The 12189-nt window shown below is 31.6% G+C and overlaps 1 protein-coding gene and 1 pseudogene across 3 annotated transcripts; both read right to left on the bottom strand.

The window, feature by feature from the left end:
• The window catches only part of LOC139888043 (beta-glucosidase 18-like), a 169193-nt pseudogene extending 162855 nt beyond the window's left edge, over positions 1-6338 (bottom strand).
• LOC139891122 (uncharacterized) lies at positions 152-4966 on the bottom strand. 3 transcript variants are annotated; one of them, XM_071874054.1, is made up of 9 exons: positions 4777-4966; positions 3756-3895; positions 2445-2715; positions 2172-2259; positions 1963-2094; positions 1271-1430; positions 1050-1170; positions 701-943; positions 152-527 (listed from the first exon to the last, which is right to left on the bottom strand). In XM_071874054.1, exons 1-5 carry the CDS (start codon positions 4814-4816, stop codon positions 2013-2015), a joined length of 621 nt encoding a protein of 206 aa, XP_071730155.1. In that variant the 5' UTR covers positions 4817-4966; the 3' UTR covers positions 152-527; positions 701-943; positions 1050-1170; positions 1271-1430; positions 1963-2012. The 3 variants fall into 3 exon arrangements, with proteins under 3 accessions (XP_071730155.1, XP_071730154.1, XP_071730156.1); XM_071874053.1 differs by having other exon boundaries at positions 1050-1430; XM_071874055.1 differs by lacking the exons at positions 1963-2094; positions 2172-2259; positions 2445-2715; positions 3756-3895; positions 4777-4966 and having other exon boundaries at positions 1271-1425.
• Positions 6339-12189: the final 5851 nt, after the last annotated feature.

The raw sequence follows: 12189 nt of genomic DNA on the forward strand, positions 1-12189 counted from the left end.
AGTTCCACCGGTGTAGATGTTTAGTATGTTGGTCTTGCACTTTAAAATTTATATTACTTGGAACACCAACATAAAAATAACCTTGGAAGGAAATAAATCATATATGAAGCTTAAATTAATAGTAGTAATGTAATAAAAAGATTGTGCACTCAATCTTGCTGATGTTATTTATTAAACCAAACATATAAAAACTTTATGTAGCATTGTGTGTCTAATATACACAAATAATAATAGTAAACCACAAAACATAATGAAAAGAACATAAGTAATTGTTGTTTAGTAAAAAATAGAAAATAGTAAAAATAGAAATTCAACAAGATGATCAAAGATGGTCCTTCTTGAAATCAAAGTCGTTCCATCTTCGGTATTTTGAGTGCACCAACGCCAGTTGATGCTTTGCTTGTGGGAGTATCATCACCAATAACATCAGCATAATCGGATTTACGTTTTCCACTATTAGCTTTTTCTCTATGCTTGGAGCTTCCCGATGTTGACAATGTTCCATCATGCATCACATTATTTTTTACCTGTAGTAGTAAATAACCAATAGAACAATGACCAACACAGTTTATATCTAATATTTTAGTTTTAAATACAACAGAGTAATAAGTAGAGCAATAATCAACATAGTTTACATCCAAATTTTTAGTTTCAAAATACAAAAGAGTATTACACAATTCGAAAATAGATAGTTGTGTACCTTGAAGGTCCTGGGTGTGTTATATTCATCACTATCATTATCCAAGTCAATTGGGTCACCTTTTTTACTGAGTTTGGTTGTTATCTTCTTCGTTACTTCTAGATCATCCGTTGCATCCACTACAGTGTGTGTATACACGGTAGTTCTTTGAGACATTAAAGTCACTTTTTTTTTTGCTATCCAAACGAATGACTGGTTCAACACACCATTCACCTCAGCAGGGACGTCATAAGGGTCAGCACACTTTTGATACATGTAGAAGCAGTTTTGTTAATAAATTATATGATCGATTTCTTCATTATAATGTTTGTTTATAATAATGACTCATATTAGTAAAAAATTGACTTACAGATTGAGCACGTGAATTCAACCATATAATACTTCGGTTACACAATTTTGATAGCTGTGAATCAAACAAAGTCATCTCACACGTACCAGATGTATCTCGAACTGTCATGGTTGTTCGGATCCTGAATAGTTGATATTTATAGACATTCATTTTCAAAGTTAGATGATATGTACTTTTAAAAAGTGATTTTAAGAATGCTAATTATTTACCTAAGAACCCACTGCATTTCAGCAGCACATTTTTCACACCACAATATAGCTTTTTCCAGCTCAACATTGTATGTATCCACAAGTTTTTGCTCACACTTCCAGCACAACTATTGAAACCATCCTCATTATCAAAAAGTCTTTTTACCTTAGCATGTACAACAAAATTAACATCCTGCAATATAGAACATAAACAAAACATTGTAAGTATTGCAAGCATGTCATATACAAATATTAGTAGAAAATATTTGGGTCAATCTTGCACTGATCAATAATAAAAATTATTAGGCAAATAAACAAATGACATTTTGATAACAATTGCAAGTTGTTTCCAAGTCATGTGATATACAAATATCAGTAGAAACTATTTGGGTCACTGATCAATACTAAAATTAAGAGTAAAACACACAGCATACAATTTCATAACAATTGCAAGTTGTTTCTAAGTTAAGTAATATTATTGAAAATATAAAAAGTTTCTAAAAAGTAGAAACTATGTTCCAAATTCTATTTATCTTGATGAAATATAAAACTTTGAGTTATGGCTTCCAAGTTGCAATTTTCTAATTGCTGTACAAATACATATAATGTTTCCAAGTTAAGTAATATTATTGAAAATATAATCCATTAAATTGAAATAACTTTTGTTTATCAAATTTACAAACTGAAATAAATTATCGAAAATCAGATTAATAATTAATTAGTACCATCCCAATCTTTAAGGTTGCAGTTATGGATCAAAGCTACAATTGGTTTGTCATCCAAGTGGTATTTTTTTTGCCATTTCAACTAATTTGATGGCGTGTTCTCCCCATAACGCACATCGTATAAGCTCACCCCTATATAGATATAATGAAATTAGTTGTTTGTAATAAGTTAAATAATGTCACAAAGTAATTGTCTTTGATATTGTTACCTGTGATTCTGCAACTGGAATTCTAAAATTTTCCTTAAGCCATGTCTAGTTCTATATCTTATCACATTTACAACCCTTCCAGTCACATCTGCCAGTAAATCAATAAACAATGTTTTAAATATAAAAGATATATATATATATATATATATATATATATATATATATATATATATATATATATATATATGTGTGTGTGTGTGTGTGTGTGTGTGTGTGTGTGTGTGTGTGTGTGTGTGCGCATTTTTTAAATTAAATAGATGAACACTAATTTACCGCATATTTCATCATCCCGTAGCAGTTTCTCATTAACCTGATCATAACTGACTACACGATAAATGTCAGTTTCTATTTCAAATTCAGGAAACTTTTGAACATTACAGATTTTGTAGATGATAATCTTATATGGATTATTGATAAACTTGATGTAGTCATCTTTTGAGTCGATGACTGTGAACCTAGAGAGATATAGGAAACGCCCTTCTTTAAAAGTTGCTTCAAAATAGGTAATAGCATCCTTATCCAGGGCAGCCCTAATTTTGTTACCCTGCATCCAAGGTTTAAAAAAACGGAAACGTGCCTCGAGGCGTTTCCCCTCTGTGAGGCGAGGCGTACGCCTCGAGGCGAACCGAGGCGTACGTTCGAGGCGGAGTTGACTTATGTTGACTTTTTAATAATAAATATATATATTATGATAATATTTATGATAATATGTAAATAATAGGGGCTGTTATTGTCATTTTATTAAAGTTTCAAGAGTGTATATTAAGTTTGTTCTTAATATTATAATTTAGTAAAAGTTTAGGGGCTGTAATTGAAATTTGATAAAAGAAAAAAGAAATTAAAATATTTTAAATATATAAAGCTATACTCGGTAGAAGATAACAACTAAGAAAAGATAAACATGAAAACGACATATCAATGACACAAATATCAATGACACAAAGTAAAAGTTTAGGGGCTGTTCTTTATCAATATCAATTATTTTTCCAGTGTTTTTACTTCTGAAGAACTCCATAAAAACTATTTTCTCTTTCCTCAACCCTTCCATCTAACTTCTTCTTCTTCCATCTAACTCCGGTCACCGGATTTTTCAGGTTTCAATTCTTTTTCTTCCTATCTTCTCTTCTATTTGATTTTCGTGTTCTCCTTCCTCATCTTTACTCGATTCCGGCAACATCCAAGTTTTCCGACACCGTTAAATGCTGTTTGACCGCCGTTGACCGGTTGTGAACATGAGGCGTACGTTTTTCACTTACCTGTGAGGCGTACCAAAATCGAACCGCCTCTCCCATTTGAGGCGTACGTTTTAATTGGCCTTTGAGGCGGACGTTTCAAAACGGAATATTCGAAAATCGCATTGAGGCGCGCCTCAAGGCGTACGAGGCGACCGTTTTTTTAAACCATGCCTGCATCAACAATAAATTATCAAAAATAGTTAATTGGTATATTGTACATATGGTTAATTATGAATGTCAATTATTTTTTTTACATACCTGTTAATCCATTAAAACCATATATCAAAAACAGTTACTTGGTATATTGTACATACGGTTGAATATGAATGTAAATTATTTTTATACATACCTGCTGATCGATTAAAACCATCTCTAGGGAAGTTGGTTTTGAAGCATTGAATTTGGAGAACTTTTTCCACACAAAGTGGACCTTCACACTGACCTTATAGCCTTTGTTTTCCTTGGTTAGTTGATTGACTGGAGTGATTCCTGCGAGATTAGCCATTGAATAAAGGTTTGGTGCTTACTTGTGAACGAATGTTTGTATTGAATGTGATAGAATATTGAATGAACGACCCTTTAAATAAGGTGTTACTAAACCTAATGTCGGTTTATTTTAAGATAATACATGGGTTTTTTTTTTGGTTTAAATTTGATTTTGAACTTATCCTAAAATAATGTAAATCATCGGCAATTTATAAATAATGTATATTATTATCATTATCTTGTTAATATTCGTAAAATAATGTAAATCATCGGAAATTTATAAATAATGCATATTATTATCATTATCTTGTTAATATTCGTAAAATAATGTAAATCATCGGAATTAAATAATTTAATACCTAAACACCCGAATATCAATCAAAGAATTCTTTAATTCCCATATATTAGCCTAAAATAGAATATAGAATAAACCATAATAAACGATTTAATCAAATAATTTAAAGGTCATACAGAATAATCATAATAAACGATTTTATCAAATAATTTAAAACTTATTTCAATTCAAATATCGTTCATTGATGATAAGAAATTGGATTAAATAAGCCGACACTAAAATGAATTAAATTTTAAAATTGTAACCTAAAATTAATAAAATAATCAAAAACTAAAATCAAAACGATGAGGTAAAATTAGGGTTCTAAAAGTACCTGATTAATCAAGAAATTTAAAACTTATTTCAATTTCAAAATCGTCTGATTAATCAAGAAATTTAAAACTTATTTCAATTTCAAAATCGTTTATTCATGATAAGAAATGAAACTAAATAAGACTGAACTAAAATGAATCAATTGTAGCATAAAATTAATCAAATAATCAAAAACTTAAATCATAACGATGAGGTAAAATTAGGGTTATAAAAGTACCTGATAATGGAGTCGATTTGGGTATTAAAATGCAAACCATACGTAGTTGTTATCTATAATGGAGTCGATTCTGCAACTGGAATATGAATCTACAATTGTTGAAAGGAAATCAAACAATACGTAGTTGTTGTCCCCAATTTCGTTTCAGTTTTCGTGTTTTTTTAAAAAAATGAGAAGAAATAGGTTTAGATTTGTGTGTGATTTGAGATGGTATGGAAATATATGTATCGCACACTTTTTTTGAGTATTATTCCGACTATTGTTAATTTAAGGGTACTTTAGTCTTAAAACAACTACATAGGTGATTATGAGGTTATAATGTTAATTATAAAAAATGGATGGTGTAGATTATAAATGTTAATAATAATGAAATGCTAGGATTAGTGTTTTATATTTTAGATGATCTATTTTTAGTCTTGTTATTATAATATAAAGAGATTATTATTATTATTATTATTATTATTATTATTATTATTATTATTATTATTATTATTAATAATGAGAAAAAAGAGTGGAAATGGACTTGGTAAGCAGAAGTGGCCGCTCCGAAGAGAAACGGGGATGCAAAATCGGATCTTTTAATAAGAGTCTGATCGTCATTTTTGAAGGCTTGAAGGTGTGGTACAGAAGCATATATAAGAAACAACAAGATACAAATGGTGCTTGATTCCAGTTTCGTAATGTATGGAGTCCTTAGAATACCACAAATATAATAATACTAATATCTATTTTAAACTAGTATAGTACTATTGACTATTGAAGTTATCTAACACTTGATTAAACTAGTACAGCGGTACAGTCCTCATAATAGATGGAGTCCTTAGCATACCACAAATATATATAACTAGTGTAGAGGTCCGCGCTTCGCGGCGGATATTTGTAGGCGCTTGTGTGTAAAGCGGATGGGTCAAAATTGACCACTACCCAATTTGACACCAAAATGACCTAATGGTTAAACGGGGTCCAATTGGGTTAATTTTCTTTCCACTCTATAACATCCGAACAACTATCATTTCCATACCCGATTGATGATAATTTGAAACGATAACTATAAAGTACACAACATTAAGACAAAAGAAAGGTGTAAGAAGTAGCGTAAGGTCCACGGCAGAGGATGCTGATGGGTTCAGAAGGTAGCATGAAATCGAAAACATGATAAAACACATAAGAGCAGCAGATGTGCAGTGAGTTAAACACCAAAATGCAATAAATCTTCGTTGGTATTAGGTATACGGCGAAGAATGTGAACTTCGTTGATCCGGTTTCGTTTGCGATGTCGTCCTAAAAGCAGTAGCTGCAGTTGATTAAGTGTTAGTTGTGTTCCATGGTAGGAAATTTTTTACTGTAACAAACATCGAATAGTCGGGTAGTTTTGACAATAGCATAAAGAAAAGTCAATGAAAAAGGAAAAGAAAGAGAACAACATTGTTTCAATTTGATAAACGCAGAAGCCAAGACTTACCAATTGCTACACCATGAACACCAAATCCCATATGTTTGGTCGGAGACAATGAAGATTGTGTTGTATGGAATCTATGATGATCTGCACTCGAACCAACCATACGACATCAACTTTGAGGATGTAATAACATAAACTTACCAGGGGCTTGGTGTTATCACCTATGAGCCCCATGATGGTGTTGCCTTGTCTAAGCAAATCGAGAGTAAGTGTAACTTTGACATAAATGATAATCAGAGATAAGACCAGTTTGACAAATTTGAGTGAAACAACTCCAAATTTGTAATCTCTAACTGTCATTTGAACCACGTTTAGCACTTGCAATCTGTAACACATGATGATATGCATCATTATTACATAAATAACGAAATAAATGAATCAATATTTATTCATAATTCTATAAATATACCAAAAATTAGCACTTGCAATATGTCATTTGAACCAAAATAGTCTTTTTGTACAATTCGCAAAAAAATAAAAAAAAAATAAAAAATAAAAAAAAAAAAAAATATATATATATATATATATATATATATATATATATATATATATATATACATATATATATATATATATATATATATAATGATGTAAACAAAATAGGTCATATACACATTAAACTGTATAAACACATAGTAAATCCATATATGAGATTTTAAACAATAGAAAACTTGTGTCTTTCAACTCTTAACCCGTGGAACTGATCAGACTCTTAAACACGCAGTAGGTGTCAAACAACATACTATTGCACTTTTCTTTTGCCACTTTGTAATTCTGATTATTTAATAAGCAGCGAAAGTATTCAATCATCAATGATAATATGTGTGTATTGATAATGCTAAAAACGAACATATATTTCATAGCATTATCCCTCAAGAAAGACAAGCTTTTAGTTGCAATTGTTCTATTTACAAGTGATATTCGTTTAAATAATAAAAGGTGAAGACAAAAGACAGATTCGACGAATTGAAGACGCAAACGACCAAAAAGCTCAAAAGTACAAAGTACAATCAAAGTGGTTCCAATTATTGATGAGAAACGTCTCAAAATTACAAGAGTACAAGCCGCAAAACGCAAAGTACAAGATATTAAATTATACGAAAGGACGTTCGAAAATTCGAAACCGAGACATGAACCAGCTTTCAACGTACGACGCAACGGATCGGAAATTATAAATTAATTATGTATATAAATATAATATAAAACCATCCAGGCATAGCTTGGATGGCCACCAACACTTTCAATGAAGGTGAGGTCACGGGTTCGATTCCCTTCAAGGCACTTCAAACGCTTGGGCGAACTTAAAAGACCAATAGCCTGAGGATGCTTTACCTGGTAGCGGTGGAGGGTTGGCTTGCCGTTTACCCGGGGTTTACCCGCTGCAGGGGGGGCCAATGTGCCCGTTCGTAGTAGGGGTTCCTCGTAAAAAAAAAAATATATAATATAATATATAATTAATTATATAAATTATATATTTATATTATATTTATAATAAAATCCGTCGGCAGACTAAGATCCAAACTTGGATGAGCTGGAATCACGACCTCCGCACTCGCGGAGTTTGAAAGCCCAAAAAGGCCGCACTCGCGGAGCACTCTCTGCCTATAAAAGAACATGCATTTCGACGATTTATAGATACCTTTTATATTTTATATATATTTTTCTTTCCCCATTTTTATGTATCAAGTATCACTCCAAATCGTAATCTCAATTTGTAATTTTAATTTTAAGTTAGTGATAATAATAAGGATCGATTAGTCGAATGTTTTAAAGTTTTGTAAGTCGAAACTCTGTCCGTGTACCACTACGCTAATAACACCCACTATAAGTTATGTTTATGTTATTTTCATTAATGTCTCGTAGCTAAGTTATTATTATGCTTATTTAATGCCGAAGTAATCGTGATGTTTGACTAAAAATATTAAAATTGGGTAATTGGGCTTTGTACCATAATTGGGGTTTGGACAAAAGAACGACACTTGTGAAAATTAGACTATGGGCTATTAATGGGTTTTATATTTGTTTAACTAAATGATAGTTTGTTAATTTTAATATAAAGATTTACAATTGGACGTCCCTATAAATAACCATATACACTCGATCGGACACGATGAGCGGGATATTTATATGTACGAATAATCGTTCATTTAACCGGACACAGGAATGGATTAATAGTCTATGGAATTATTAAAACAGGGGTGAAATTATGTACAAGGACTCTTGGCATAATTGATAACAAAGTATTAAAACCTTGGATTACACGCAGTCGATATCCTGGTGTAATTATTAAACAAAGTATTAAGACCTTGTTACAGTTTAAGTCCCCAATTAGTTGGAATATTTAACTTCGGGTATAAGGATAATTTGACGAGGACACTCGCACTTTATATTTATGACTGATGGACTGTTATGGACAAAAACCAGACGGACATATTGAATAATCCAGGACAAAGAACAATTAACCCATGGGAATAAACTAAAATCAACACGTCAAACATCATGATTACGGAAGTTTAAATAAGCATAATTATTTTATTTCATATATAATTCCTTTATTTTCATATTTAATTGCATTTTTAATTATCGTACTCTTTAATTATCGCAAGTTTATTTTATCGCGATTTCATTATCGTTATTTATTTTACGCTTTAAATTAAGTCTTTTATTTATTATTTAATATTTTTACATTAGATTTTAACTGCGACTAAAGTTTTAAAAATCGACAAACCGGTCATTAAACGGTAAAAACCCCCCTTTATAATAATAATATTACTTATATATATATTTTTATTTTTATAAGATTAAAACTAATATAGCGTTAAGCTTGTTTAAGTGTATCCCTGTGGAACGAACCGGACTTACTAAAAACTACACTACTGTACGATTAGGTACACTGCCTATAAGTGTTGTAGCAAGGTTTCAGTATATCCATTCTATAAATAAATAAATATCTTGTGTAAAATTGTATCATATTTAATAGTATTTCCTAGTAAAATATAAGCTATTTCATATACGCCTCGCATAACATCATGTATCATGAACAAACATACAGTGAGTAACGATAGCAGCAGGCAGAAGAACGGAAAACATAGATTACCTAAAAATCGAAAAAGAGGAAGATGCCAGTTACCCTTCAAATAACAACCTATATATAACTCCTAATATTTCACTATCATAGATCGCTTCAAAAGAAATAAAACCGTTCAACAACTACATCGCAAGTAGTCGCTGTCAATCATTAAAGAGAATGTGCGATTGAAACTATTAAACCCGTTAATTGAAAGAAACTACAAATACGAAAAAGGAAACCCTAAATTTTCACCAATTCTGATCGAACTCAACCTGCACAAAAAATCAAGGGCAAATCTTCGTGTAATTGACGACAGATGCATATAATTGAAAAGAAGATAACCTTTTTTAAAAGAAGGAAATAATTGGAATAGGGTTTGAAGGTGGAGAACTGGTGGCGTTAGATGGGTAACACCGGTGAGCATGAGATGAAGGAAACGGAGAAGTGGGTCGGGTCGAAGGTTGTATTTAGTTTTAACAGTGTGTACTATGAGAGCCAATCATATTCCTTAAAATATATTAAAATATTACGCTATTTAGTATATTATATAATCTTCTCTTCTTCTCTACCCCTTACAAACCGTGTGGCTTTTTGCCACTTGTCACACACCCATTCACTCACCCTCCATCCTCCTATTTGTCAACATTTTATTGGCTACTTCCATCCAACCCGGCCCACATTTTCCAGCTTACACGTGGCACATCAAAACCTTCTTCAACACACCTCCCCATTTCTCTTCCATCTGCATCTCTTTCTTCAAACCTCAACACCCCAAATCCTAAAAATGTCGGCGACTGAAAACTACCACCGATTGGATCGCCAACCATTACATCTTATTTAATCGCTACAATATTACGCACGGATTCGTATAAATCTTTTAGGGTTTGAAACGATTTAGGGTTTACAGCGTAGTTTTTAGCGATTTAGGGTTTACAACATTATTTTCAGCGACTTAGGGTTTGCAGCATATGTGTGATCAAACAGAGGTTTTAGGGTTCGATTTGTTGTTTGATGCATAAGGTTTATTAATTTTTCAATTTATCCGTTTCCCTGGCCGATTGTTTTTTCTTTCATGTCTCAGTTTCTGCCGACCTCCATCGTTCAAGCTATTATCAGCTAATTTTAGATTTTAATTTGATGTTATGTTTGTTTATTGTTTTTGACGTTGCTTGCTTCCTTTTGTGTGTTCTTTGTTATGGTGGTTCGTGAAATCAAATGGTGATGTATACTTTTCTGTTTCAGGTTTTAAAGTTGAATATGTATATTGTGTGTGGTCGTGTTTAGGGATTTAGGGTTTAATCTTTTTTTGGATTCAATTTTGTTTCACGGTCCTTGCAAGTTTTCATTTGTTCTCTGTCAGATGCAGCTACCTGCATTGGTCGAGAGATTTTAATTCAAGTTATGTTGTGTATCAATATGACTTACGAGGTAATTCAGAAATAGTTAATACTATTATCTTTCAACATTCTTAACAGCAATAGAAATAATCAAAGTTGATTTTGATTAATTATGATTGGATTTTTATATAGCTGGAGCAGAAACAGAAGTATGCAGCTTGGAAAGTAGAAGATATAAGGAAAGCTATTAAAGAAGAAAGGAAACCAATATCGGGCTCACCTGACGGTCACCGAGATCTGCCCGATACATCAAGAAGTGGATATGTAAGACCCACAACTTACTATATAATCTTACTGATGAATAAATAATATATACAATATCCTAACGTTGTCACTTGCAGGACCTTGAATCGAGTGGTAGTTGAACCAATTACTAAACATGCACCAAAATCGCATTCTTCGTTCAAGTCATATGATAAAAGTGATTCCCAACATATCACAAATACTTCCATATCAACAGCTTTTGGTGGTTGGTAGTCTTACGATTATATCTTGCGTGTTGGTAGTCTTACAATTATATCTTGCGTAGTCAATATACTTAAAAACTGATTTTTCGTAGTTCGTAGTCTTACGAATATATATTGCGTGTTGTATGTTATAGTTTTCAATTCGAGCGTTTTAAATTTTATATTATGGTATTCATTTATCAACAACTTTCTGTAGATCACATCCTTCGCTAGACTCCATTAGTAACTTCAAAAAAAATTGTTAATTGCAGGAGGGGCTTCAAGCAAGGCAAACAACTTAAACACCTGATAGACCAATAGTAAAAAAGTAAGCATTTTATGCTATTACTTCTATTAATTTTTGTGGTTTGTTCTAATCGTTTGAATCTTTGATTATGGTTCCAATTATCGGGGTTTTATGGAGTTTCACATAAATGGCTAACTGTCAAAGTTTCGTCTCGCTCTTAGAGTTTGTATGCAATTTTAATATTGTGGTTTTCATTTTCTTTTTGGGAAAAGCCAAGGATTTTATTAACAACTATAGGAAATTACATTTGAATGGGACTGGGAATATCCCATACGATTACAGTAAGTGAATTCTCAACACTACATACGGTATACTACCAACAGTACAAAACAAAAACATACCCATTTGGACACTTACAGCAGACTATTTAACCCACTCCAGTTCTTGTGTTGTTTGATCTAACATAGAAGCTAGGATTGTGGTTTTCAATCTTAAGACAAATCACCAGAAAAACAGGTCCGTACCCTTTTACTTTTTATGTTAGTTTAGTCTCTTAGTTTGTATGAATCGTGCATTCAATTTGATTTAACTATTTTAGTTTAAATCATTTAGAATTAGACATGATTCTTGGTTTTTTGGTATTACTCATTTACTCAGTATTTGTATTAATGTATGAATATTTAGAGTATACTGATGCTTCATTTTATTTTGGTTCATTTAAGTTTGTGTTCAATATTTTAATTGGGATTAGGTGACTAAATTACTTTATTATAATAATCTTAATTTATGTGAAT

The sequence above is a fragment of the Rutidosis leptorrhynchoides genome, chromosome 2, assembly GCF_046630445.1.
Source record: "Rutidosis leptorrhynchoides isolate AG116_Rl617_1_P2 chromosome 2, CSIRO_AGI_Rlap_v1, whole genome shotgun sequence".
Lineage (NCBI taxonomy): Eukaryota > Viridiplantae > Streptophyta > Magnoliopsida > Asterales > Asteraceae > Rutidosis > Rutidosis leptorrhynchoides.

Coding starts and splice junctions, on each gene's coding strand:
- LOC139891122 (XM_071874054.1), bottom strand. CDS start 4,816: ATGGTTTGCATTTTAATACCCAAATCGACTCCATTATCAG. Junction 3,896..4,776: donor CAAATCGACTCCATTATCAG/GTACTTTTATAA, acceptor CTAATCTCGCAG/GAATCACTCCAGTCAATCAA. Junction 2,260..2,444: donor ACGGGATGATGAAATATGCG/GTAAATTAGTGT, acceptor ATTTACTGGCAG/ATGTGACTGGAAGGGTTGTA.